Source organism: Oncorhynchus kisutch, unplaced genomic scaffold, assembly GCF_002021735.2.
Source record: "Oncorhynchus kisutch isolate 150728-3 unplaced genomic scaffold, Okis_V2 Okis01b-Okis20b_hom, whole genome shotgun sequence".
Taxonomy (NCBI): domain Eukaryota; kingdom Metazoa; phylum Chordata; class Actinopteri; order Salmoniformes; family Salmonidae; genus Oncorhynchus; species Oncorhynchus kisutch.
In genome coordinates this window covers 12,885,693-12,913,337 of record NW_022261978.1, presented here as the reverse complement: position 1 = coordinate 12,913,337, position 27,645 = coordinate 12,885,693, and the positions used below count along the sequence as shown (strand labels likewise).

The window sequence follows — 27,645 nt, the reverse complement described above, 5'->3', positions numbered from 1 at the left end:
TATTAGCTGTGGTATATTGGCCATACACCACAACCCCCAAGGTGCCTTATTGCTATTATAAACTGGTTACCAATGTAATTGAGGCAGTAAAAATACATGTTTTGTCATACCCGTGGTATACGGTCTGATATACCACTCCTGTCAGCCAATCAGTATTCAGGGCTCAAACCACCCAGTTTCTAATGATTGATAGAGCGGAGAACCAGGTTGTTGCAACCATGATTTATTAAATCAAAGGCAATTAATTAAACATACATATCTGTAATAGGGTACAGTAACTAAATTATATCATGAACCTAATTATTTCCTAATCAATGGCTTTGATCAGGTCCTTCAAATAGAGTCGGAGCAGGAGTGTGGCTTGTGTTCTCTGTGTGGTGATGATGGTGTTTAGCTGTGTGATTCTCCTGCTGGGGAGGTCTCTCATCACGGTCTGAGCAGTGGTTAGGACTCTCTCCTATGGGAACAGTAAGTACAGGTTACATATAGAACACAATATGGGAAATACACAACCTTTAAGATATGAGATGTTACCCAGATGGCACCCTATTCCCTATTGAACTCTGGTCTAAAGTAGGGGGTAGGATGGCACCCTATTCCCCATAGAACTCTGGTCTAAAGTAGGGGGTAGGATGGCACCCTATTCCCTATTGAACTCTGGTCTAAAGTAGGGGGTAGGATGGCACCCTATTCCCTATTGAACTCTGGTCTAAAGTAGGGGGTAGGATGGCACCCTATTCCCCATAGAACTCTGGTCTAAAGTAGGGGGTAGGATGGCACCCTATTCCCCATAGAACTCTGGTCTAAAGTAGGGGGTAGAATGGCACCCTATTCCCCATAGAACTCTGGTCTAAAGTAGGGGATAGGATGGCACCCTATTCCCTATTGAACTCTGGTCTAAAGTAGGGGGTAGGATGGCACCCTATTCCCCATAGAACTCTGGTCTAAAGTAGGGGGTAGGATGGCACCCTATTCCCCATAGAACTCTGGTCGGTCTAAAGTAGGGGGTAGGATGGCACCCTATTCCCCATAGAACTCTGGTCTAAAGTAGGGGGTAGGATGGCACCCTATTCCCCATAGAACTCTGGTCTAAAGTAGGGGGTAGGATGGCACCCTATTCCCCATAGAACTCTGGTCGGTCTAAAGTAGGGGGTAGGATGGTACCCTATTCCCCATAGAACTCTGGTCTAAAGTAGGGGGTAGGATGGCACCCTATTCCCCATAGAACTCTGGTCTAAAGTAGGGGGTAGAATGGCACCCTATTCCCCATAGAACTCTGGTCTAAAGTAGGGGATAGGATGGCACCCTATTCCCTATTGAACTCTGGTCTAAAGTAGGGGGTAGGATGGCACCCTATTCCCCATAGAACTCTGGTCTAAAGTAGGGGGTAGGATGGCACCCTATTCCCCATAGAACTCTGGTCTAAAGTAGGGGGTAGGATGGCACCCTATTCCCCATAGAACTCTGGTCTAAAGTAGGGGATAGGATGGCACCCTATTCCCTATTGAACTCTGGTCTAAAGTAGGGGATAGGATGGCACCCTATTCCCCATAGAACTCTGGTCTAAAGTAGGGGATAGGATGGCACCCTATTCCCTATTGAACTCTGGTCTAAAGTAGGGGATAGGATGGCACCCTATTCCCTATTGAGCTCTGGTCTAAAGTAGGGGGTGGGATGGCACCCTATTCCCCATAGAACTCTGGTCTAAAGTAGGAGATAGGATGGCACCCTATTCCCTATTGAGCTCTGGTCTAAAGTAGGGGATAGTATGGCACCCTATTCCCTATTGAACTCTGGTCTAAAGTAGGGGATAGGATGGCACCCTATTCCCTATTGAACTCTGGTCTAAAGTAGGGAGTAGGATGGCACCCTATTCCCCATAGAACTCTGGTCTAAAATAGGGGGTGGGATGTCACCCTATTCCCCATAGAACTCTGGTCTAAAGTAGGGGGTAGGATGGCACCCTATTCCCCATAGAACTCTGGTCTAAAGTAGGGGATAGTATGGCACCCTATTCCCCATAGAACTCTGGTCTAAAGTAGGGGATAGTATGGTACCCTATTCCCCATAGAACTCTGGTCTAAAGTAGGGGATAGTATGGCACCCTATTCCCCATAGAACTCTGGTCTAAAGTAGGGGGTATGATGGCACCCTATTCCCCATAGAACTCTGGTCTAAAGTAGGGGATAGTATGGCACCCTATTCCCCATAGAACTCTGGTCTAAAGTAGGGGATAGTATGGCACCCTATTCCCCATAGAACTCTGGTCTAAAGTAGGGGGTAGGATGGCACCCTATTCCCCATAGAACTCTGGTCTAAAGTAGGGGATAGGATGGCACCCTATTCCCTATTGAACTCTGGTCTAAAGTAGGGGATAGGATGGCACCCTATTCCCTATTGAGCTCTGGTCTAAAGTAGGGGGTGGGATGGCACCCTATTCCCCATAGAACTCTGGTCTAAAGTAGGGGATAGGATGGCACCCTATTCCCTATTGAGCTCTGGTCTAAAGTAGGGGATAGTATGGCACCCTATTCCCTATTGAACTCTGGTCTAAAGTAGGGGATAGGATGGCACCCTATTCCCTATTGAACTCTGGTCTAAAGTAGGGAGTAGGATGGCACCCTATTCCCCATAGAACTCTGGTCTAAAATAGGGGGTGGGATGTCACCCTATTCCCCATAGAACTCTGGTCTAAAGTAGGGGGTAGGATGGCACCCTATTCCCCATAGAACTCTGGTCTAAAGTAGGGGATAGTATGGCACCCTATTCCCCATAGAACTCTGGTCTAAAGTAGGGGATAGTATGGTACCCTATTCCCCATAGAACTCTGGTCTAAAGTAGGGGATAGTATGGCACCCTATTCCCCATAGAACTCTGGTCTAAAGTAGGGGGTATGATGGCACCCTATTCCCCATAGAACTCTGGTCTAAAGTAGGGGATAGTATGGCACCCTATTCCCCATAGAACTCTGGTCTAAAGTAGGGGATAGTATGGCACCCTATTCCCCATAGAACTCTGGTCTAAAGTAGGGGGTAGGATGGCACCCTATTCCCCATAGAACTCTGGTCTAAAGTAGGGGATAGTAAGGCACCCTATTCCCCATAGAACTCTGGTCTAAAGTAGGGGGTAGGATGCCATTTGGGACACAGAGATAGTAAGTCCTGATTACTTCATGTTTCTTTAAGTTCAACAGACTCCCTCCCTCTACTTACCAAGTTCAACAGCCTCCCTCCCTCTACTTACCAAGTTCAACAGCCTCCCTCCCTCTACTTACCAAGTTCAACAGACTCCCTCCCTCTACTTACCAAGTTCAACAGCCTCCCTCCCTCTACTTACTAAGTTCAACAGACTCCCTCCCTCTACTTACCAAGTTCAACAGCCTCCCAGTTCACTTCTTCTACTGGGGACTGAATTAATCTGCTGACTTCCTCATCCTCTTCTTCTTTAACCGTCACCCCAACAGTTTGACTCAAGTCCTCCAGCTCCACCTCTTCCTCTTCTTCTTTAACCGTCATCCCAACAGTTTGACTCAAGTCCTCCAGCTCCTCCTCCTCCACTACTTTAATGTTCATCCCCAGTGTCTGACTGAAGGCCCCTCTGTCGTCAGGACCCAGTGTCTGACTGAAGGCCCCTCTGTCGTCAGGACCCAGTGTCTGACTGAAGGCCTCTCTGTCGTCAGGACCCAGTGTCTGACTGAAGGCCCCTCTGTCGCCAGGACCCAGTGTCTGACTGAAGGCCTCTCTGTCGTCAGGACCCAGTGTCTGACTGAAGGCCCCTCTGTCGTCAGGACCCAGTGTCTGACTGAAGGCCTCTCTGTCGTCAGGACCCAGTGTCTGACTGAAGGCCTCTCTGTCGCCAGGACCCAGTGTCTGACTGAAGGCCTCTCTGTCGTCAGGACCCAGTGTCTGACTGAAGGCCTTTCTGTCGTCAGGTGACGATCCGAATCCGGATTGGTCACCCGGATTCTAGAATGAAAACAGTGATCAATAATACAGGAAGTAATATTTCCTCTGAAGATCAGGGTCTGTGTTAATAAAGCATCTGAGAAGAGGAGAGCTGATCTAGGATCAGGTTCCCTTGTACATGTGATGTTGTTCAGATCAGGTCCAATAGGAGAGCTGATCTAGGATCAGGTCCCCTTGTACATGTGATGTTGTTCAGATCAGGTCCAATAGGAGAGCTGATCTAGGATCAGGTTCCCTTGTACATGTGATGTTGTTCAGATCAGGTCCAAGAGGAGAGCTGATCTAGGATCAGGTTCCCTTGTACATGTGATGTTGTTCAGATCAGGTCCAAGAGGAGAGCTGATCTAGGATCAGGTTCCCTTGTACATGCCCCTGAAATAGATTACATTAGTTTACAGTAAAATGTATAAAGCTAATTTTCTCCCACCTTGTTGATGTCTGATGTAGGAGGACTTTCTTCACTACCGGAGCCACGGACAGGACTCTCTCCTGTAGAGATAGGTTGGTATTATGGGTTATAATGAGACTACCAGGACTCCTGTAGAGAGAGGTTGGTATTATGGGTTATAATGAGACTACCAGGACTCCTGTAGAGAGAGGTTGGTATTATGGGTTATAATGAGACTACCAAGGTCTCCTGTAGAGAGAGGTTGGTATTATGGGTTATAATGAGACTACCAGGACTCTCTCCTGTAGAGAGAGGTTGGTATTATGGGTTATAATGAGACTACCAGGACTCCTGTAGAGAGAGGTTGGTATTTTGGGTTATAATGAGACTACCAGGACTCCTGTAGAGAGAGGTTGGTATTATGGGTTATAATGAGACTACCGGGACTCCTGTGGAGAGAGGTTGGTATTATGGGTTATAATGAGACTACCAGGACTCTCTCCTGTAGAGAGAGGTTGGTATTATGGGTTATAATGAGACTACCAGGACTCCTGTGGAGAGAGGTTGGTATTATGGGTTATAATGAGACTACCAGAGTCATGGACTGGACTCTCTCCTGTAGAGATAGGTTAGTATTATGGGTTATAATGAGACTACCAGAGTCATGGACTGGACTCTCTCCTGTAGAGATAGGTTGGTATTATGGGTTATAATGAGACTACCAGGTCTCCTGTAGAGAGAGGTTGGTATTTTGGGTTATAATGAGACTACCAGGACTCCTGTGGAGAGAGGTTGGTATTATGGGTTATAATGAGACTACCAGGTCTCCTGTAGAGATAGGTTGGTATTATGGGTTATAATGAGACTACCAGAGTCATGGACTGGACTCTCTCCTGTAGAGATAGGTTGGTATTATGGGTTATAATGAGACTACCAGGTCTCCTGTAGAGATAGGTTGGTATTATGGGTTATAATGAGACTACCAGAGTCATGGACAGGACTCTCTCCTGTAGAGAGAGGTTGGTATTATGGGTTATAATGAGACTACCAGGACTCCTGTAGAGAGAGGTTGGTATTATGGGTTATAATGAGACTACCAGGACTCCTGTAGAGAGAGGTTGGTATTATGGGTTATAATGAGACTACCAGGACTCCTGTAGAGAGAGGTTGGTATTATGGGTTATATTGAGACTACCAGAGCCATGGACAGGACTCTCTCATGTTTATCATTTGATGGAAGGATGAATGGTCTAAAGTAGTGCACTACGTAGGGAATAGGGAGCCAATAGGGATGTATATTAGGGTAAAGTAGTGCACTACGTAGGGAATAGGGAGCCAATAGGGATGTATATTAGGGTAAAGTAGTGCACTACGTAGGGAATAGGGAGCCAATAGGGACGAATAACCTGCCTCCACTTACTAAGATGAGAAGGGTCCCAGCCAACGTCCTCTCCATCAGAATTGATCAGACCACCAACTTCCTCCTCCCCGTCTTCCTGTCCCCCGTTGTGACCGAGCTCCTCCCCCATGTGTGCCTGTAGGTGTTTTCTCAGAGCCTGCTCTGTAGGGAGGTCCTGTCCACACACTGGGCAGCATTGAGGCCCTGGGGAAATGGTTTGTAAACGTTAGAATGCTAGCAACAGCGTTCTGTTTGTTTTGTGTCGGCAGTGAAGTGGCCGACAGGCCGAGAAGGCAGTGAAGTGGCAGACAGTCTCAGAAGGCAGTGAAGTGGCCGACAGGCCGAGAAAGCAGTGAAGTGGCCGACAGGCCGAGAAGCCAGTGAAGTGGCCGACAGGCCGAGAAGGCAGTGAAGTGGCCGACAGGCCGAGAAGGCAGTCAAGTGGCCGACAGTGTCAGAAGGCAGTGAAGTGGCCGACAGTGTCAGAAGGCAGTGAAGTGGCCGACAGTCTCAGAAGGCAGTGAAGTGGCCGACAGTCTCAGAAGGCAGTGAAGTGGCCGACAGGCCGAGAAGGCAGTGAAGTGGCCGACAGGCCGAGAAGCCAGTGAAGTGGCCGACAGGCCGAGAAGGCAGTGAAGTGGCTGACAGTCTCAGAAGGCAGTGAAGTGGCCGACAGTCTCAGAAGGCAGTGAAGTGGCCGACAGTCTCAGAAGGCAGTGAAGTGGCCGACAGGCCGAGAAGGCAGTGAAGTGGCCGACAGGCCGAGAAGCCAGTGAAGTGGCCGACAGGCCGAGAAGGCAGTGAAGTGGCCGACAGTCTCAGAAGGCAGTGAAGTGGCCGACAGGCCGAGAAGGCAGTGAAGTGGCCGACAGTCTCAGAAGGCAGTCAAGTGGCCGACAGTGTCAGAAGGCAGTGAAGTGGCTGACAGTGTCAGAAGGCAGTGAAGTGGCAGACAGTGTCAGAAGGCAGTGAAGTGGCAGACAGTGTCAGAAGGCAGTGAAGTGGCCGACAGTCTCAGAAGGCAGTGAAGTGGCCGACAGTCTCAGAAGGCAGTGAAGTGGCCGACAGTCTCAGAAGGCAGTGAAGTGGCCAACAGGCCGAGAAGGCAGTGAAGTGGCCGACAGTCTCAGAAGGCAGTGAAGTGGCTGACAGTGTCAGAAGGCAGTGAAGTGGCCGACAGTGTCAGAAGGCAGTGAAGTGGCCGACAGTCTCAGAAGGCAGTGAAGTGGCCGACAGTCTCAGAAGGCAGTGATGTGGCCGACAGTCTCAGAAGGCAGTGAAGTGGCTGACAGTGTCAGAAGGCAGTGAAGTGGCCGACAGTGTCAGAAGGCAGTGAAGTGGCCGACAGTGTCAGAAGGCAGTGAAGTGGCCGACAGTCTCAGAAGGCAGTGAAGTGGCCGACAGTCTCAGAAGGCAGTGAAGTGGCCGACAGTCTCAGAAGGCAGTGAAGTGGCCAACAGGCCGAGAAGGCAGTGAAGTGGCCGACAGTCTCAGAAGGCAGTGAAGTGGCCGACAGTGTCAGAAGGCAGTGAAGTGGCCGACAGTCTCAGAAGGCAGTGAAGTGGCCGACAGTCTCAGAAGGCAGTGAAGTGGCCGACAGTCTCAGAAGGCAGTGAAGTGGCCGACAGTCTCAGAAGGCAGTGAAGTGGCCAACAGGCCGAGAAGGCAGTGAAGTGGCCGACAGTCTCAGAAGGCAGTGAAGTGGCCGACAGTCTCAGAAGACAGTGAAGTGGCCGACAAGCCGAGAAGGCAGTGAAGTGGCCGACAGTCTCAGAAGGCAGTGAAGTGGCCGACAGTCTCAGAAGGCAGTGAAGTGGCCGACAGTCTCAGAAGGCAATGAAGTGGGCGACAGTCTCAGAAGGCAGTGAAGTGGCCGACAGTCTCAGAAGGCAGTGAAGTGGCCGACAGTCTCAGAAGGCAGTGAAGTGGCCGACAGGCCGAGAAGGCAGTGAAGTGGCCGACAGTCTCAGAAGGCAGTGAAGTGGCCGACAGTCTCAGAAGGCAGTGAAGTGGCCGACAGTCTCAGAAGGCAGTGAAGTGGCCGACAGGCCGAGAAGGCAGTGAAGTGGCTGACAGGCCGAGAAGGCAGTGAAGTGGCCAACAGGCCGAGAAGGCAGCGAAGTGGCCAACAGGCCGAGAAGGCAGTGAAGTGGCCGACAGTCTCAGAAGGCAGTGAAGTGGCCGACAGGCCGAGAAGGCAGTGAAGTGGCTGACAGTCTCAGAAGGCAGTGAAGTGGCTGACAGTCTCAGAAGGCAGTGAAGTGGCTGACAGGCCGAGAAGGCAGTGAAGTGGCTGACAGTCTCAGAAGGCAGTGTGAGGTAAATATGAGTATCGGTTTCCTGTCTAAACTGCCACTTCAAATAATAATACATGTTGCTATGCAGTCTCTCTATTACACGTAGTAAGATTAGCATTTGCAGTTTGAATACATAGAAAAATGGATCTATTTGCAGCTTCGCCGTAACATTCTGGAATGTTCATTCAAATCGTTCCAACTGAAATGGTTACTGTGGCAACGCGTCGGCTGTAAAGGGAAGTCTTGTTGAACTCACCTCCTGTCTGGTTCTCTCTTGCGTGGGTCCGGAGGTGGTACTTCAGAGTGGCAGGCTGGGCGAACCTCCTCCCACACAGGGCGCAGAAGTACGGCTTCTCCCCTGTGTGCACCATCTGGTGTCTCTTCAGGACGTCTGCCTGGCTGAACCGTCTCCCACAGTCGGGGCAAGAGTACGGCTTCTCCCCTGATGGATGGGTGGACAGACGGGTGGGTGGGAAAGACAGACAGTGTCACTCCACAATATGTTCGTATATTATTTCTTATTGTTGTTGAAAAGGAACCTGGAAGTAACCATTTCATTGGACGTTGTTTGCCATGCGTATCCCAGACAAATGACAATGCTGTAATGTATGCTGTTAATAGCTGCATAAAGATTCAGGTTTTATTAAAATAACCACATTGTGGACAACTCGAGAGTTTTGAGACACTGATGTCCTTCGATCGTTAAAATCAACCTCACCTGTATGCACTCTCAAGTGGACTTTCAGGTGCCCGTTGTCGCGGAAACCCTTCCCGCACTCGGGGCAGACGCAGGGTTTCTCTCCCGTGTGAGACCTAAAATCAAATCGTTCTTTATTCAAAGTGCATTTAAAAACTTGGAAACAGACTTTACGGTAAAACAACAAGGAGATCAAATGAAAACAAGAATGAAATAAATGACCTCTGATGCATCTTCAGGCTGTCCTTCTGGGTGAAACTGGCGCCACACTCCAGGCACTGGTAAGGCTTCTCCCCGGTGTGAATCCTCTGGTGTTTCTTCAGGTTTCCTATCTGAGCAAAGCCCTTGCCACACACAGAACAGGAGTAGGGCCTCTCTCCCGTGTGTGTTCGCTGGTGCACTTTCAAAAATTCATTTTGGGTGTAACTCTTGCCACAGACGGCGCAAGAATAAGGTCTCTCCCCCGTGTGTGTCCGTAGGTGAACTCTAAGACTTCCCTTCTGGGTGAAGCTCTTCCCACACACAGAGCAGGAGTGAGGCTTCTCTCCGGAGTGTATCCTCTCGTGTTCTCGGAGGCCTCCTGAGTGGGCGAACCTCTTGCCACAGTCAGGACAGGGGTAGGGCTTCTCCCCTGTGTGTACTCTCTGGTGTCTCACCTTATGGAACACAATGGAAATAAGTTATTAATTAGTTGTTTTGTGTTATCCTGACAGGGGTAGGTCATTGACTTACAGCCACTTCACTGTGTTGTCCTGACAGGGGTAGGTCATTGACTTACAGCCACTTCATTGTGTTGTCCTGACAGGGGTAGGTCATTGACTTACAGCCACTTCATTGTGTTGTCCTGACAGGGGTAGGTCATTGACTTACAGCCACTTCACTGTGTTGTCCTGACAGGGGTAGGTCATTGACTTACAGCCACTTCATAGTGTTGTCCTGACAGGGGTAGGTCATTGACTTACAGCCACTTCACTGTGTTGTCCTGACAGGGGTAGGTCATTGACTTACAGCCACTTCATAGTGTTGTCCTGACAGGGGTAGGTCATTGACTTACAGCCACTTCATTGTGTTGTCCTGACAGGGGTAGGTCATTGACTTACAGCCACTTCACTGTGTTGTCCTGACAGGGTTAGGTCATTGACTGTAAGTCTGTAAGTCATTGACCTACAGCCACTTCATTGTGTTGTCCTGACAGGGGTAGGTCATTGACTTACAGCCACTTCATTGTGTTGTCCTGACAGGGGTAGGTCATTGACTTACAGCCACTTCATAGTGTTGTCCTGACAGGGGTAGGTCATTGACTTACAGCCACTTCATAGTGTTGTCCTGACAGGGGTAGGTCATTGACTTACAGCCACTTCATTGTGTTGTCCTGACATGTTTCATGTACTGTGTGTATATGTCAAACTTACCAGGTCACATGGGCGGGAAAACTCTTTCCCACAGTCCAGACAACCGTGAGAAAAGGTTTTGGTTGGTTCTGTTTGGTCCTCTTGATCAGCTTCTCCTGATGCAGGGGGGCTGTGGGATGGGGACGGGCTGGGCTGGTTGTTAACATCATCCTAAAAGAGGATGAAGGGCAGAAGGCAGCCTTGACTAGTTCTGGAGAGGGGAACAATTGTTTTGTTGTGGTAGACTATACGAGTGTTGTTGTGGTAGACTATACGAGTGTTGTTGTGGTAGACTATATGAGTGTTGTTGTGGTAGACTATATGAGTGTTGTTGTGGTAGACTATATGAGTGTGTTGTTGTGGTAGATTATATGAGTGTGTTGTTGTGGTAGACTATATGAGTGTGTTGTTGTGGTAGACTATATGAGTGTGTTGTTGTGGTAGACTATACGAGTGTGTTGTTGTGGTAGACTATACGAGTGTGTTGTTGTGGTAGACTATACGAGTGTGTTGTTGTGGTAGACTATATGAGTGTGTTGTTGCGGTAGACTGAGTGTTGTTGCGGTAGACTATATGAGTGTTGTTGCGGTAGACTATATGAGTGTTGTTGCGGTAGACTATATGAGTGTTGTTGCGGTAGACTATATGAGTGTTGTTGCGGTAGACTATATGAGTGTTGCTGCGGTAGACTATATGAGTGTTGCTGTGGTAGACTATATGAGTGTTGCTGTGGTAGACTATATGAGTGTTGCTGTGGTAGACTATATGAGTGTTGCTGTGGTAGACTATATGAGTGTTGCTGTGGTAGACTATATGAGTGTTGTTGTGGTAGACTATATGAGTGTTGCTGTGGTAGACTATATGAGTGTTGCTGTGGTAGACTATATGAGTGTTGCTGTGGTAGACTATATGAGTGTTGCTGTGGTAGACTATATGAGTGTTGCTGTGGTAGACTATATGAGTGTTGCTGTGGTAGACTATATGAGTGTTGTTGCGGTAGACTATATGAGTGTTGTTGCGGTAGACTATATGAGTGTTGCTGCGGTAGACTATATGAGTGTTGCTGCGGTAGACTATATGAGTGTTGCTGCGGTAGACTATATGAGTGTTGCTGCGGTAGACTATATGAGTGTTGCTGTGGTAGACTATATGAGTGTTGCTGTGGTAGACTATATGAGTGTTGCTGTGGTAGACTATATGAGTGTTGCTGTGGTAGACTATATGAGTGTTGCTGTGGTAGACTATATGAGTGTTGCTGTGGTAGACTATATGAGTGTTGTTGCGGTAGACTATATGAGTGTTGCTGTGGTAGACTATATGAGTGTTGCTGTGGTAGACTATATGAGTGTTGCTGTGGTAGACTATATGAGTGTTGCTGTGGTAGACTATATGAGTGTTGCTGTGGTAGACTATATGAGTGTTGTTGCGGTAGACTATATGAGTGTTGCTGTGGTAGACTATATGAGTGTTGTTGTGGTAGACTATACGAGTGTTGTTGTGGTAGACTATATGAGTGTTGCTGTGGTAGACTATATGAGTGTTGTTGCGGTAGACTATATGAGTGTTGCTGTGGTAGACTATATGAGTGTTGCTGTGGTAGACTATATGAGTGTTGTTGCGGTAGACTATATGAGTGTTGCTGTGGTAGACTATATGAGTGTTGCTGTGGTAGACTATATGAGTGTTGCTGTGGTAGACTATATGAGTGTTGCTGTGGTAGACTATATGAGTGTTGTTGTGGTAGCCCATATGAGTGTCCAATACTTTGATCAGAGAATCAGGGCCTGTATTTCACAAAGCATCTAACAGTAGGAATGCTGACCTCAGACCCTCCCTGTCCAGGTAATAAGCCAAAACTGATCCTAGATCAGTGTGTTTGTGGTAGTGCTTGGTAGGAACAATGACTGCACCCACCCAGATCAGACTGGCCTTGCCTCAAAAGACCCCCCAGATCAGACTGGCCTTGCCTCAAAAGACCCCCCCCCCCCAGATCAGACTGGCCTTGCCTCAAAAGACCCCCCAGATCAGACTGGCCTTGCCTCAAAAGACCCCCCCAGATCAGACTGGCCTTGCCTCAAAAGACCCCCCACATCAGACTGGCCTTGCCTCAAAAGACCCCCCCAGATCAGACTGGCCTTGCCTCAAAAGACCCCCCAGATCAGACTGGCCTTGTCTCAAAAGACCCCCCCAGATCAGACTGGCCTTGTCTCAAAAGATCCCCCCCAGATCAGACTGGCCTTGTCTCAAAAGACCCCCCAGATCAGACTGGCCTTGCCTCAAAAGACCCCCCCCCCAGATCAGACTGGCCTTGCCTCAAAAGACCCCCCAGATCAGACTGGCCTTGCCTCAAAAGACCCCCCCAGATCAGACTGGCCTTGCCTCAAAAGACCCCCCCACATCAGACTGGCCTTGCCTCAAAAGACCCCCCCAGATCAGACTGGCCTTGCCTCAAAAGACCCCCCAGATCAGACTGGCCTTGTCTCAAAAGACGCCCCCAGATAAGACTGGCCTTGTCTCAAAAGATCCCCCCCCCAGATCAGACTGGCCTTGCCTCAAAAGACCCCCCCAGATCAGACTGGCCTTGCCTCAAAAGACCCCCCCAGATCAGACTGGCCTTGCCTCAAAAGACCCCCCAGATCAGACTGGCCTTGTCTCAAAAGACCCCCCCAGATCAGACTGGCCTTGCCTCAAAAGACACCCCCAGATCAGACTGGCCTTGTCTCAAAAGACCCCCCCAGATCAGACTGGCCTTGTCTCAAAAGACCCCCCCAGATCAGACTGGCCTTGTCTCAAAAGATCCCCCCCAGATCAGACTGGCCTTGTCTCAAAAGACCCCCCCAGATCAGACTGGCCTTGCCTCAAAAGACCCCCCCAGATCAGACTGGCCTTGTCTCAAAAGACCCCCCCAGATCAGACTGGCCTTGTCTCAAAAGACCCACCCAGATCAGACTGGCCTTGCCTCAAAAGACACCCCCAGATTAGACTGGCCTTGTCTCAAAAGACCCCCCCAGATCAGACTGGCCTTGTCTCAAAAGACCCCCCCCCCCCAGATCAGACTGGCCTTGTCTCAAAAGACCCCCCCAGATCAGACTGGCCTTGCCTCAAAAGACCACCCCAGATCAGACTGGCCTTGTCTCAAAAGACCCACCCAGATCAGACTGGCCTTGTCTCAAAAGACCCCCCCCCCCCAGATCAGACTGGCCTTGTCTCAAAAGACCCCCCCAGATCAGACTGGCCTTGTCTCAAAAGACCCCCCCAGATCAGACTGGCCTTGTCTCAAAAGATCCCCCCCAGATAAGACTGGCCTTGTCTCAAAAGATCCCCCCCAGATCAGATTGGCCTTGTCTCAAAAGAACTCCCCAGATCAGACTGGCCTTGCCTCAAAAGACCCCCCCAGATAAGACTGGCCTTGTCTCAAAAGACCCCCCCAGATCAGACTGGCCTTGTCTCAAAAGAACTCCCCAGATCAGACTGGCCTTGCCTCAAAAGACCCCCCCCAGATAAGACTGGCCTTGTCTCAAAAGACCCACCCAGATCAGACTGGCCTTGTCTCAAAAAGTTGCGACTACAGACTGACTGAACAGCAGCAGTAAAAAAACCGCCAGCTTGATACTTTGTAACATGAACAACTACAATCAAATCGGTTTTCAGACGACTGGGCATAAACGGATCTGGTATATAACCGGTCTGTGCTATTACTGCAACTCTATTACGCATCGTCTTGCAATTACAGCAATGGAGTGTTCACAACCCGATTTGAGACAAAGCTTGTACCATTCATGTCATGTGAGGCATTCGGGCTAGGACAATGTTATTAGATTTGGCTGGCTAGCTAACGGGCATTCGTCCCTCCCGTGTCTTACCTCATCCATTATTGGTCGGTCAGAACCGGGAAGAGTGAATTCTGCCGACATGTTACTGATTGTTGTTCTTTTGCGTTCACATCAGCTGGAGGTCACTCACGTCAGTTGAACAATTTACTGGTCGTGAAACGATTTGAAACCAGCCATCTTAACGAAGGCAAATACATGCAGAAATCCTATATGTTGCCATTTTAACAGTAACTAGCTAGCTAGACTGTTTTGAAGAAAGGTAAATAAGCCGACTGTCTGCGTTACTGCATCACCGTACTTCCGGGTATGATTCTTCTGCATGACTAAACTACCCGGTGTATTAGCGCCACCTATTGTACAGGAGTGAGAAGGCAGGCAATACAAGGAGTTTACAACCAGCTGGAATCTTGTTCAAAATATATATTTTTTATTTAAACTTTATTTAACTAGGCAAGTCAGTTAAGAACAAATTCTTATTTACAATGACGGCCTACCCCACAAACCATTCACATGCTGCCAACCAGATGTAATGATGAGTTCAATGTACAATGTCCTAAACACAAAATCACCACCTCTTCCTTCCTAATCTGACCTTTGAACCTTGGTCCACTGACCTTTCTGTAGAGGGCATATAAACACCGTCCCTTGGGCTCAGAGTCCCATATCTTCTGACACACATCTATCAAAATGGCTCTGATCCTACATTTGGCCTCATCTCTACCCAGTGGAACATTAATATCAATGATATCTTATTTCAAAACTATTTTGGCTAACTGGTCGACATTACATTCCCTTACACACCCAAATGTGCTGGGAGGCACTGCATCGCAGTGTTGCGGCGTTACTACAGCCTGGGGTTCGATCCCAGGCCATGGGGGGCTATAGTTGGCTCATCGTGCTCTAGAGACTCCTTGTGGCGGGCCGGGCGCCTGCAGGCTGACTCCTTGTGGCAGGCTGGGCGCCTGTAGGCAGACTCCTTGTGGCAGGCCGGGCGCCTGCAGGCTGACTCCTTGTGGCAGGCCGGGCGCCTGCAGGCTGACTCCTTGTGGCAGGCTGGGCGCCTGTAGGCTGACTCCTTGTGGCAGGCCGGGCGCCTGCAGGCTGACTCCTTGTGGCAGGCCGAGCGCCTGCAGGCCGACCCCAGGGCGCCTGCAGGCCGACCCCAGGCCTGCCACAAGGAGTCAGCCTGTAGGCTGACTTCGGTCATCAGTTGAACGGTGTTTCCTCTGACACATTGGTGCAGCTTCCGGGTTAAGCGAGCGAGTGTGAAGAAGTGCAGCTTGGCGACCTTCGCCTCTCCCGAGCCCGTTGGGGAGTTGCAGCGTATAGTATTGAGAGAATACTACACCCATTCTCTCAATTCTCCACAATAACATGAATACCTCCAATAGCAGGTCACTCCTACCAGATTTACCAGATGATAAAACTATTCAAGACAGACGGAGAATCTGAGCATCCTATAATTCTAACAGGTTGTACGTCCTCCACCCACTGGAGGGCAACTATTATCACCAACAGTTCAACTGAGTGTACTGGCAGTTCCCCTGCTGTAATCATAGTAAACACTTCAATATAGCCCTGTTACATTTTCCACATTGCCATATAAAAGCCCCACGTTTACCAAGGCCGTCTTCAAGCAGGGCAAATAAACCGTATTCTTAATATCCACCAGCTCAATAGTGTGAAAAGAGTTGGCATAAAATGGTACAGAAAACATCAACTTTTTTAATTTTTTTTAAATAGATTAAAAAGATAGGTAGGTTTTTGTAACCTGTTTATTAAAAGTCACCATGACACACCTTTGTTTACGATCTTATAGAGGCGTAATGAACTGAATGACAGCATGGACGGAGCCACAGCTCTCTCTCTCTGTGATCAAAATGTCCTGCGACTGCACATTATTTGGGATGTTATCCAATATAGAACACAATTATTACATCAACATTCTTTTCTATTTTTTTTAAACAATCATTTCAACTGGGTTCCTCACACAGGATGTGGTGGACAGAGAACAAGCATTCCACGATTCCAATTTAGAACACCGTCTAGCGGCCATTTTTGGGGGGTTCACTTTCTCTGGTTCAAGTTCAGTAACAAACTGAACAGTGCTGATTATTTCATCTCTCCATCAGAACTGGGTGCTTCCTTCAAGTGGAATGTAGAACCACGTGCATTGTAATAGTTCTAACCGAGCCTCTCGTTCTTCATCACAAGGTTAATAGTTGTGTTTGTCCACCCTACTAACAAACACCCATTAGTTCTACTGTCAACACTTACTGATAAAGCCTCCCCATTCTTTCCCCCAAACGGAGTAGGGTGAAGTTGCCCCTAGACGCTGGTCAGTTTTGCATCTCCCCACTAACGGTTAAGGTTAGGATTCAGGCAGGGGAACTTCACCCAGAGTCTCTCCCCTCCCCAGCAGCCCGTGTCCTGCATCAGAATTCTGTGAATCATTTAGGTGGATTCTAGAACCATGTCTATTCCAATGGAGTGTATTGTTCTCCTGTCTGATGACGATCAACGTGTATCATCGTTGTTGTCCAGCCGGCTAACATCACCTATAGGAACACTAAGCTGATCACGTCTTATGTTCAAAGCCTCGTGGTCATTCACTCAGTCTCCTCTCCAGTATCAGCGTGCGTCCTGTCTCTGTGGTGTGTCCGTTGGTGAGCCCGTAGCTTCTGACAGCGGCCGTATCTCTTCCCACAGTAGTCACAGCTGTACGGCCTCTCCCCTGTGTGAACTCTGTGGTGGATCCGGAGGTCTGACGCTCTAGAGAACCCTCTCCCACAGACCAGACACAGGTGAGGCTTCTCTCCACTGTGAGACTGCTGGTGCTCCCTCAGATGTCCTGATTGGGTGAAACTCTTCCCGCACACAGGGCAAGAGTAGGGCTTCTCTCCCGTGTGTGTGAGAAGATGTCGTCTCATGGCTCCCAGGTGAGCGAACTTCTTGCCACAGTCGGGGCAGGGGTACGGCTTCTCTCCCGTGTGGATTCTCATGTGGATCTGTAGTACAGAGAGCTTGTAGCACTCTCTGCCACACACTGAACAGCAGTGAGACGTCTTAGTTTTGTGACTCTCCTGGTGTTCAGGATGTTCTGATGTGGCGGGGCTCGCTCTGCTGTCTAAGCCACAGTTAGGGCTCTCTCCTGTGTGAATAACAGAGTGGGTTAGGTATTGAGGCGAGCAAGTCGACATTCATTCACAGTCCGTATCCAAAATGGTACCTTATCCTCTATCAAGGGCATCCACTTTGTCCAGGACCCTGGTCAACAAGTAGTGCACTTCATAGGAGACGGGGTGAACAGAACCCCAGTCAACTAAAGAACAGAGTTCTGCCCCCACTTACTATGTTGAACAGAACCCCAGTCAACTAAAGAACTGTCAACGTTCTGCCTCCACTTACTATGTTGAACAGAACCCCAGTCAACTAAAGAACAGAGTTCTGCCTCCACTTACTATGTTGAACAGAACCCCAGTCAACTAAAGAACAGAGTTCTGCCTCCACTTACTATGTTGAACAGAACCCCAGTCAACTAAACAGTGTTCTGCCTCTACTTACTATGTTGAACAGAACCCCAGTCAACTAAAGAACAGAGTTCTGCCTCCACTTACTATGTTGAACAGAACCCCAGTCAACTAAACAGTGTTCTGCCTCTACTTACTATGTTGAACAGAACCCCAGTCAACTAAAGAACAGAGTTCTGCCTCCACTTACTATGTTGAACAGAACCCCAGTCAACTAAAGAACAGTGTTCTGCCTCCACTTACTATGTTGAACAGAACCCCAGTCAACTAAAGAACAGAGTTCTGCCTCCACTTACTATGTTGAACAGAACCCCAGTCAACTAAAGAACAGAGTTCTACCTCCACTTACTATGTTGAACAGAACCCCAGTCAACTAAAGAACAGTCAGTGTTCTACCTCCACTTACTATGTTGAACAGAACCCCAGTCAACTAAAGAACAGAGTTCTGCCTCCACTTACTATGTTGAACAGAACCCCAGTCAACTAAAGAACAGAGTTCTGCCTCCACTTACTATGTTGAACAGAACCCCAGTCAACTAAACAGAGTTCTGCCTCCACTTACTATGTTGAACAGAACCCCAGTCAACTAAAGAACAGAGTTCTACCTCCACTTACTATGTTGAACAGAACCCCAGTCAACTAAAGAACAGAATTCTGCCTCCACTTACTATGTTGAACAGAACCCCAGTCAACTAAAGAACAGTCAGTGTTCTACCTCCACTTACTATGTTGAACAGAACCCCAGTCAACTAAAGAACAGAGTTCTGCCTCCACTTACTATGTTGAACAGAACCCCAGTCAACTAAAGAACAGAGTTCTACCTCCACTTACTATGTTGAACAGAACCCCAGTCAACTAAAGAACAGAGTTCTGCCTCCACTTACTATGTTGAACAGAACCCCAGTCAACTAAAGAACAGTCAGTGTTCTACCTCCACTTACTATGTTGAACAGAACCCCAGTCAACTAAAGAACAGAGTTCTGCCTCCACTTACTATGTTGAACAGAACCCCAGTCAACTAAAGAACAGAGTTCTGCCTCCACTTACTATGTTGAACAGAACCCCAGTCAACTAAACAGTGTTCTGCCTCTACTTACTATGTTGAACAGAACCCCAGTCAACTAAAGAACAGAGTTCTGCCTCCACTTACTATGTTGAACAGAACCCCAGTCAACTAAACAGTGTTCTGCCTCCACTTACTATGTTGAACAGAACCCCAGTCAACTAAAGAACAGAGTTCTGCCTCCACTTACTATGTTGAACAGAATCCCAGTCAAATTCTTCTCCTTCAGAATTGATGAAACCACCAACTTCATCCTCCTCTTTCACTTCCTCCTTCTCCTCTTCTACAATATGAATGTTCATCCCAGGTGTTTGAGTGATGTCCTCCTCATGTCTTGGATCGGGACCCTGGGACTCTATAGCTTTGGTGCTGGATTGGTCACCGGGATCCTACAATGAAAACATAACATCATCATGAACCATGTCAGAACTATATTTATAAACACAATACAAGAAAGCTTTACATTAGGTTCAAGACCTGAAAGCTTTACATTAGGTTCAAGGCCTGAAAGCTTTACATTAGGTTCAAGACCTGAAAGCTTTACATTAGGTTCAAGACCTGACAGCTTTACATTAGGTTCAAGACCTGACAGCTTTACATTAGGTTCAAGACCTGAAAGCTTTACATTAGGTTCAAGACCTGAAAGCTTTACATTAGGTTCAAGACCTGAAAGCTTTACATTAGGTTCAAGACCTGAAAGCTTTACATTAGGTTCAAGACCTGAAAGCTTTACATTAGGTTCAAGACCTGAAAGCTTTACATTAGGTTCAAGGCCTGAAAGCTTTACATTAGGTTCAAGGCCTGAAAGCTTTACATTAGGTTCAAGACCTGAAAGCTTTACATTAGGTTCAAGACCTGAAAGCTTTACATTAGGTTCAAGACCTGAAAGCTTTACATTAGGTTCAAGACCTGAAAGCTTTACATTAGGTTCAAGACCTGAAAGCTTTACATTAGGTTCAAGACCTGAAAGCTTTACATTAGGTTCAAGACCTGAAAGCTTTACATTAGGTTCAAGGCCTGAAAGCTTTACATTAGGTTCAAGGCCTGAAAGCTTTACATTAGGTTCAAGGCCTGAAAGCTTTACATTAGGTTCAAGACCTGAAAGCTTTACATTAGGTTCAAGACCTGAAAGCTTTACATTAGGTTCAAGGCCTGAAAGCTTTACATTAGGTTCAAGGCCTGAAAGCTTTACATTAGGTTCAAGGCCTGAAAGCTTTACATTAGGTTCAAGACCTGAAAGCTTTACATTAGGTTCAAGGCCTGAAAGCTTTACATTAGGTTCAAGACCTGACAGCTTTACATTAGGTTCAAGGCCTGAAAGCTTTACATTAGGTTCAAGGCCTGAAAGCTTTATATTAGGTTCAAGGCCTGAAAGCTTTACATTAGGTTCAAGACCTGAAAGCTTTACATTAGGTTCAAGACCTGAAAGCTTTACATTAGGTTCAAGACCTGAAAGCTTTACATTAGGTTCAAGGCCTGAAAGCTTTACATTAGGTTCAAGACCTGAAAGCTTTACATTAGGTTCAAGGCCTGAAAGCTTTACATTAGGTTCAAGACCTAAAAGCTTTACATTAGGTTCAAGGCCTGAAAGCTTTACATTAGGTTCAAGGCCTGAAAGCTTTACATTAGGTTCAAGGCCTGAAAGCTTTACATTAGGTTCAAGGCCTGAAAGCTTTACATTAGGTTCAAGACCTGAAAGCTTTACATTAGGTTCAAGGCCTGAAAGCTTTACATTAGGTTCAAGGCCTGAAAGCTTTACATTAGGTTCAAGACCTGACAGCTTTACATTAGGTTCAAGACCTGAAAGCTTTACATTAGGTTCCATGTGCGGCCTTTAAAATAAATACGTTTAATCTCATAAAATGTTGGTCATTATTGTCTCCCACCTTGTTGATGTGTGATGTAGGGGGACTTTCTCCTTCACTACCAGAGTCATGGACAGGACTCTCACCTGTAGAGAGAGGTGTGTATTATGGGTTATAATGAGACTACCAGGACTCCTGTAGAGATAGGTTGGTATTATGGGTTATAATGAGACTACCAGGACTCCTGTAGAGAGAGGTTGGTATTATGGGTTATAGATAACCATTTTGTTGCTTCTCGGCTTCCTGCTAAACTTTTTATTTTGTTTTACTTTCATTAACCATTTAATCAAAACTTTGCATTTAACAAATTTACCAACGTCTTAGTTTTGTCCTCACTATTTATTTTTCTTTCATTCATCTTTTCGACCCCGGACGCTTTCTCTGGACGTGGTTCTACAGGACCTCCACCAGCCGAAGCTCAGTAGTAACATTAACATGACGCTTTCTCTGGACGTGGTTCTACAGGACCTCCACCAGCCGAAGCTCAGTAGTAACATTAACATGATGCCTTCTAACTGCAGTCGCTGTATCATAATATACAGGACAACGATCGCCTTACGGCGAGGATAGCTGTGTTGCAAGCCCAGCTTCAGATGCCATCGTTAGGTAAAGGGTAATTTCAGTGTAGGAAAGGATGAAACGGCGTCTGTGGGTTAGGTTGGGAAAAACTAAACATGGCAGTGTTCGCCTTAGCAATCTCACTGAAATAGAGACCTCCTCCATACCTGTCATTATTTAAAGAGACTGTGATAATACCTCACATCTCAAAATAGGGCTACTTAATGTTAGATCCCTCACTTCCAAGGCAGTTATAGTCAATGAACTAATAACTGATAATAATCTTGATGTGGTTGGCCTGACTGAAACATGGCTTAAGCCTGATGGATTTACTGAGTTAAGAGGCCTCTTCCCCAGGTGACACTAGTGACCATATCCCCCACGCATCCCGCAAAGACTGAGGTGTTGCTAACATTTGACAGCAAATTTCTATTGATATATATATATATATATATATATATATATATATATATATATATATATATATATATATATATATATATATATATTTTAAAGCAGTTTAGTCTGTTGCGCTTGTAGTCATGAAATCTATGCAGCCTACCCAAACATTTTTTATAGCTATTGTTTACAGGCCTCCTGGGCCGTAAACAGCGTTCCTCACTGAGTTCCCTGAGTTCCTATCGGACCTTGTAGTCATGGCAGATTATATTCACATTGTTGGTGACTTCAATATTCACATGGAGAAGTCCACATTCTCATTCCAAAAGGCTTTCGGAGCCATCATGTCCAGCATGTCTCTGGACCTAAGCATTGACACAGTCATACTCTGGATCTAGTTTCATCCCGTGGAATAAATATTCTGGATCATAATCCTGGACTATCGGATCACCATTTTATTACGTTTGCAATCGCAACAAATAATCTGCTCGGACCCCAACCAAGGATCATCAAAAGATGTGCTATAAATTCTCAGACAACCCAAAGATTCCTAGATGCCCTTCCAGACTCCCTCCACCTACCCAAGGACGTCAGAGTACAAAAATCAATTAACCCCCGAACCAGGTATCTACATTTAACTTTGCATAATACCCTAGAAGGCAGTCACACCCCAAAAAACATTTGTCACAAGAAATGAACGAAAATAATCGAGCCCTGAAGCAAGCTTCCAGAAAATTGGAAAGGAAATGGCGCCACATCAAACTGGAAGTCTTCCGACTAGCTTGGAAAGACAGTAGCGTGCGGTATCGAAGAGCCCTCGATTAGCTGCTCGATCAGTCTACTTTTCCAACCTGATTGAGGAGAAAAGACAATCCAAAGTGTATGTTTGATACTGTTGCAAAGCTAACTAAAAAGCAGCATTCACCCAGACAGGATGGCCTTCACTTCAGCAGTGATCATTTCAGGAACTTCTTTGACGAAAATACCATGATCATTAGAAAGCAAATTACAGACTCCTCTTTGAATCTGCGTATTTCTCTAAAACTCAGTTGTCCTGAGTCTGAACAGAACTGCCAGGACCTCGGATCAAGGGAGACAGAGTTTTTTAATCCTGTATCTCTCTCAAATATTCCCAAAAAAAGGTTAGGGTCTCTAAACCTTCCAGCTGCCTACTAAACCCTATTCCACCTAAACTACTGAAAGAGCTGCTTCCTGTGCTTGGCCCTCCTATGTTGAACATAATAAACGGCTCTCTATCCACCGGATGTGTACCAAACTCACTAAAAGTGGCAGTAATAAAGCCTCTCTTGAAAAAGCCAAATCTTGACCCAGAAAACAAATACAAATATTGGCCTATATCGAATCTCCCATTCCTCTCAAAATTGTTGAACTGCCTTCCTGAACACAAATAATGTATATGAAACGCTTCAGTCTGGTTTTAGACCCCATCATAGCACTGAGACTGCACTCGTGAAGGTGGTAAATTACATTTTAATGGCGTCAGACCGAGGCTCTGCATCTGTCCTCGTGCTCCTAGACCTTAGTGCTGCTTTTGATACCATCGATCACCACATTCTTTTGGAGAGATTGGAAACCCAAGTTCTGGCCTGGTTTAGATCTTATCTGTCGGAAAGATATCAGTTTGTCTCTGTGAATGGTTTGTCCTCTGACAAATCAACTGTACATTTCGGAGTTCCTCAAGGTTTCGTTTTAGGACCACTATTGTTTTCACTATATATTTTTACCTCCTGGGGATGTCATTCGAAAACATAATGTTAACTCTCACTGGTTGGTATTTTTGGTTATAATGAGACTACCAGAGCCAAGGACAGGACTCTCTCCTGTGGAGATAATTTGTGAGTTAAATAATTGGGTTGATAAATAAGCCAACAAGTGATCTAGGTCTAGGTTGTGTCCAAAATGGCACCCTATTCCCCACAGGGCTCTGGTCAAAATAAGTGCACTATAAAAGGGAATTAGGGTGTCAATTGGAACACACAACCAATACAACTGATTGTGTCACCATTCTGCCTCTACTTACTGAGATCAGGGAAACTCCAGCCAACTTCCTCTCCTTCAGCATTGATGAAACCACCAACCTCCTCTCCCTCCTCTCCTTCACCAACCTCTTCCTCTTCTTCCTCCTCCTTCACTTTCACTGGCAGGCAGAGAGAAAGACAAAGCATCTGTTTGTTAATTTATGACACAGCTATTGATGTACAGGCATCTTTAGTCTAAATGTAGGACTAATCATCATCATCAGGTCAGGAAAACCTCCTGGGACAGTTTCCCAGACACAGAATGTGCCTAGTGCCGGACTAACAAGCATTGTCAATGGAGATTCTCCATTGCAAAACTACCATTCCAGTATTTTACTTGCTATATTGTATTTACTTTGCCATCATGGCCTTTTTTGCCTTTACCTCCCTTCTCACCTCATTTGCTCACATTGTATATAGACTTGTTTATACTGCATTATTGACTGTATGTTTGTTTTTACTCCATGTGTAACTCTGTGTCGTTTTATCTGTCGAACTGCTTTGCTTTATCTTGGCCAGGTCGCAATTGTAAATGAGAACTTGTTCTCAACTTGCCTACCTGGTTAAATAAAGGTAAAATAAAATAAATAAAAATTAAAAGATCTTCTTAGTCCAAGTCTTGGCTCACTCTGTTCGGGACACCCCCAGTCCTTTATGCATTGTTTATAATGAATAAATGATCTCCCAACTCACCCTGGATAGTAGCTGCCATCTCCCTGTCACTTTTACCACCACCTCCTGTCCTCTGGTGAGTCAGCTTGTGAGCCCGGAGATTCTTTGACCTGATGTAGCTCTTGCCACACTCTGCACAGCGGTAGGGCCTTTCTCCCGTGTGAACTCTGTGGTGAATCTTCAGATCTTCTGCTCTGATATACTGTTTCAGACAGATCAGACAGTGGTGCTTCTCTCCGGAGTGAGACTGTTGGTGCTCTTTCAGATGTCCTGATTGGGTGAAACTCTTCCCACACACAGAGCAGGAGTAAGGCTTCTCTCCCGTGTGTGTGAGGTGGTGTCGTCTCATGGCTCCCAGGTGAGCGAACTTCTTGCCACAGTCGGGGCAGGGGTACGGCTTCTCTCCAGTGTGGATTCTCATGTGGATCTGCAGGATGGATAACTTTTGGCAGTGTCTTCCACACACTGGACAGGCGTGAAATGTCTTGGGTTTCTGCTGATTCTCCTGGTGTTGTTTAGCTGCTCCTGGTGGAAGTTGTCTCTCTCCTGTGTGAATGATCGTATTAATGCGTTATAACATTAGTTTTATTGGTGGAAATACATGAATTCAACACATCTGGGTTAGATCAGCGTTTCTCAATCCTGGTCCCAGGGACCCAAATGGGTGCCCTTTTTTTTTTTTTTTGCCCTAGCACTAAAACACCTGATTCAAATCAAGGGTTGATGATGAGTTGATTAGTTCAAAGTGTGTGAGTGGTAGGGCAAAAACTCAAATGTGCAAAAACTCAAAATCATTCAACGAGAAGTCATTTTCTATTCTATCCCCAAAAATTCCAATTCAAAACATTCCGAGCTATTCCAACTTACTAAAAAGAGAATCCCAGTCAACTTCTAGCAGCTTGGGGCCCTGCAGTGTTCTCTGGTTCCTGTGGTTCCTGACAGGAACTGGTGACTGTGTGGGTTTAGGTCGAGTGGGACAGGAGTTAGACAGGCTGGATCTGCCATCACCGTCCTAAAATAAATGTTTACATTTGAGTCATTTAACAGACACTCCAATCCAGAGCGATTTACAGGAGCAATTAGGGTTAAGTGCCTTGCTCGAGGGCACATCGACAGATTCACCAGGTCGGCTAGGGGATTCCAAGTGGCTCAGCGGTCTCAGGCACTACAGACACCCTGGTTCGAATCCAGGCTGTATCACAACCAGCTGTGATTGGGAGTACCACAGGGCGGTGCACAATTGTCCCAGCGTCGTCTGGGTTTGGCCGGTGTAGGCTGTCATTGTAAATAAGAATTTGTTCTTTAACTGACTTGCCTAGTTAAATAAAAATTAAATAAATACAATTCAAACTAGTGACTGTCCCAATGCTTGTAACTGCTAGGCGATCTGCCACAGATACAATGATGGAACAGAGGGATGTCTGACGTTAACTACAATGTATTATATTATACTACTACGACCATGAGTTTTACCCTGACAATGTATCCTTCACAAATGGCTATATAGTACAATACTTCAGTCCTATGGAGCCTGGTCAAAAGCGGTGCACTATATAGGGAATCGGGTGCCACTTGGAACAGGCCAATACGATCTGATCCGGAAACAAGGCCCAGAGTGTTCCTGGCCAGGTCACGTGGTCTTTAGTCAGGGATAAATCTGCGGCCTATATTATGAATCTGACAGACCGCTAAAGATTGCATTTACTACCATTACCTACTGTAGTGGAATATAACGATCATTAGATGGAGCAATAACACAGGGATCGACTGACCGCTTGCCTTTTATTCCACAATAACTAGCCACTAACATTTGGTATGACAACCATGGCGCTAGCTAGCTACCTAGCGAACGTTTGTTACTAGATGTGCGCTTTCTCACCTCATCCATTGTGAATCGACCCAACAGTTCTTCTGTAGACTTTTGTGGTTTGGAGAAATTTCCACCGAAACCAACTGTCACTTCAGAACAGGGGGTCGGAACAGTTTGTCGTGGAAACTATTTGACAGCTAACTTGTTAGCTAAACAAGCTAAATTACCAAAAGTTGTTTTGTGCCTCCTCGCGTCAGGCTCGTTAGAGTTACATAATGTTTTTTTTTACATAATGTCTATGCCAATCACAACCGTATCAGAAATGGGCATATGGACATATTTTAATCAGTATTTTGAAGTGAAGTAGCTATCTAACTAGAACCTGCATCCACCTACTTCCGGGTTATTCTTCTTCGGTCAGTGAGCAGCTCCTGGCGCTCTACCGCCACGTGTTGGAGGGGAACGGCAGTAAACAGGAGGGAGAGGGGCAACTGCCTGGTAAACTGCCATAGACCCTAGTGACATTAATTACAATATCATTGATTCGTTAATTTAGGGAAATGAGCAGGTTTTTAATGGGTATTTATTCAATCATGACATTGATTGTGCATAGACGTCAGTGAGTGGTATTGCATGTGTTGGCTACAACGCACCGGGTTAATTATTGGCACCACCAGAACAAATACAAATATGATCAATTGTGAAGGAATTTAACATATTTGAATGATTGAGATGTATACAAAAATAACAGAATAATTGCATAATCTCTTCAGTCAGGTTATCCAAATTTAACGGAATGTTCGTGGTCAGTGGATGGGTTGGTTGTTAAGCAACTAACGTAAACTCGTACATCGCCTTGGTCCGTACAATTGCCCTTATTTTAGCGCCCCCAAACGTAATACTTCCAGATCAACTGTAATGTCAATACCATTGTAAAGCACAATGTCTCCCCTTTCCAACAGAATCAATTGCATGACCTAAACGCTGCCTGTTTCTGCATAATTCAAGCAGGCAATGAGCTCCGTCTGGTCTTTTTATAAATGGCGGGTGGGGAAGCGAAACTAATGCGTGATAGTGAGAAGGAGAGATGTCGTGTGGGAAAATTGCTTCTTTTTCACTCGATCTGTCCAACTTACCGCCTCTAAAATGTAAATAAAACGCTATAAAGAGTTTATATAATGTGTCATTACATACCTATTGGAAGGTTTGTGTCGAATTTGAATCGGGTTTTTAGGGCGGTGCTAAAGTGATCTTAGAAATAAACAGTGGCTTTGAGAAGGATGACGCAAAAAAAAAAAGACTAGGTATCCCCCCCTTACCCCCGTCACTGTCCATTTCTTGTTTTTAAAGGATGAGAGTAGTGCTACACCTGGTGGAGAGAGATTGTAAGACATAAATAGTTGCTTTATGTGTGCTGTACGTTACGACATGACACGTCCTGATGTAACGGAGGGTCCGTTTTTTCAACTTTTCTCCAATACTGTAGAGCCATTACCATATCGATCAACGCTTGAACAGAAACCTAGTTCACCCCCCCCCCCCGATTTTGAAGTCAACACAGTCCCATTAGTTTTCTTTGTAGCCTCGTTAGAATGTTGCGGTTGCGCACATTTGTAAGGAATGGGGTGAGTTTACGTTAATAATGAGGGCGCAACTTTGAAGAAAAAACTGGCTTATATTGTTGACAATATGTAAACTATATTTTTATTCTTCAAATATTTTTTGAAAACCAATACATT

General features: G+C 46.3%; 3 protein-coding genes across 9 annotated transcripts in view; all 3 read right to left on the bottom strand.

Moving 5' to 3' along the window:
• Window positions 1-207: 207 nt before the first annotated feature.
• Window positions 208-14,320, bottom strand: LOC116358881 (zinc finger protein 84-like). The gene is made up of 9 exons (XM_031811153.1): window positions 14,001-14,320; window positions 10,159-10,308; window positions 8,969-9,402; window positions 8,768-8,862; window positions 8,306-8,491; window positions 5,774-5,956; window positions 4,393-4,454; window positions 3,368-3,965; window positions 208-457 (listed from the first exon to the last, which is right to left on the bottom strand). The coding sequence occupies exons 1-9, from the start codon at window positions 14,049-14,051 to the stop codon at window positions 312-314; spliced, it is 1,905 nt and encodes a 634-aa protein (XP_031667013.1). The 5' UTR covers window positions 14,052-14,320; the 3' UTR covers window positions 208-311.
• A 1,183-nt stretch (window positions 14,321-15,503) lies between these two features.
• LOC109881941 (zinc finger protein 771-like) lies at window positions 15,504-26,432 on the bottom strand. 3 transcript variants are annotated; one of them, XM_031811156.1, is made up of 7 exons: window positions 26,303-26,432; window positions 24,964-25,108; window positions 24,118-24,642; window positions 23,427-23,543; window positions 20,450-20,514; window positions 18,754-18,952; window positions 15,504-17,121 (listed from the first exon to the last, which is right to left on the bottom strand). In XM_031811156.1, the coding sequence occupies exons 3-7, from the start codon at window positions 24,515-24,517 to the stop codon at window positions 16,580-16,582; spliced, it is 1,323 nt and encodes a 440-aa protein (XP_031667016.1). In that variant the 5' UTR covers window positions 24,518-24,642; window positions 24,964-25,108; window positions 26,303-26,432; the 3' UTR covers window positions 15,504-16,579. The 3 variants fall into 3 exon arrangements, with proteins under 3 accessions (XP_031667016.1, XP_031667015.1, XP_031667014.1); XM_031811155.1 differs by having other exon boundaries at window positions 24,964-25,048; window positions 25,976-26,371; XM_031811154.1 differs by having other exon boundaries at window positions 25,976-26,369.
• A 1,152-nt stretch (window positions 26,433-27,584) lies between these two features.
• Window positions 27,585-27,645, bottom strand: part of LOC116358892 (zinc finger protein 585B) — a 31,001-nt gene continuing 30,940 nt past the window's right edge. For all 5 annotated transcript variants that reach the window (XM_031811191.1, XM_031811194.1, XM_031811193.1 and 2 more), the window contains one exon: window positions 27,585-27,645. This exon is cut by the window's right edge and continues 1,861 nt beyond it. The gene's annotated coding sequence lies outside the window, so the exon portion shown is untranslated.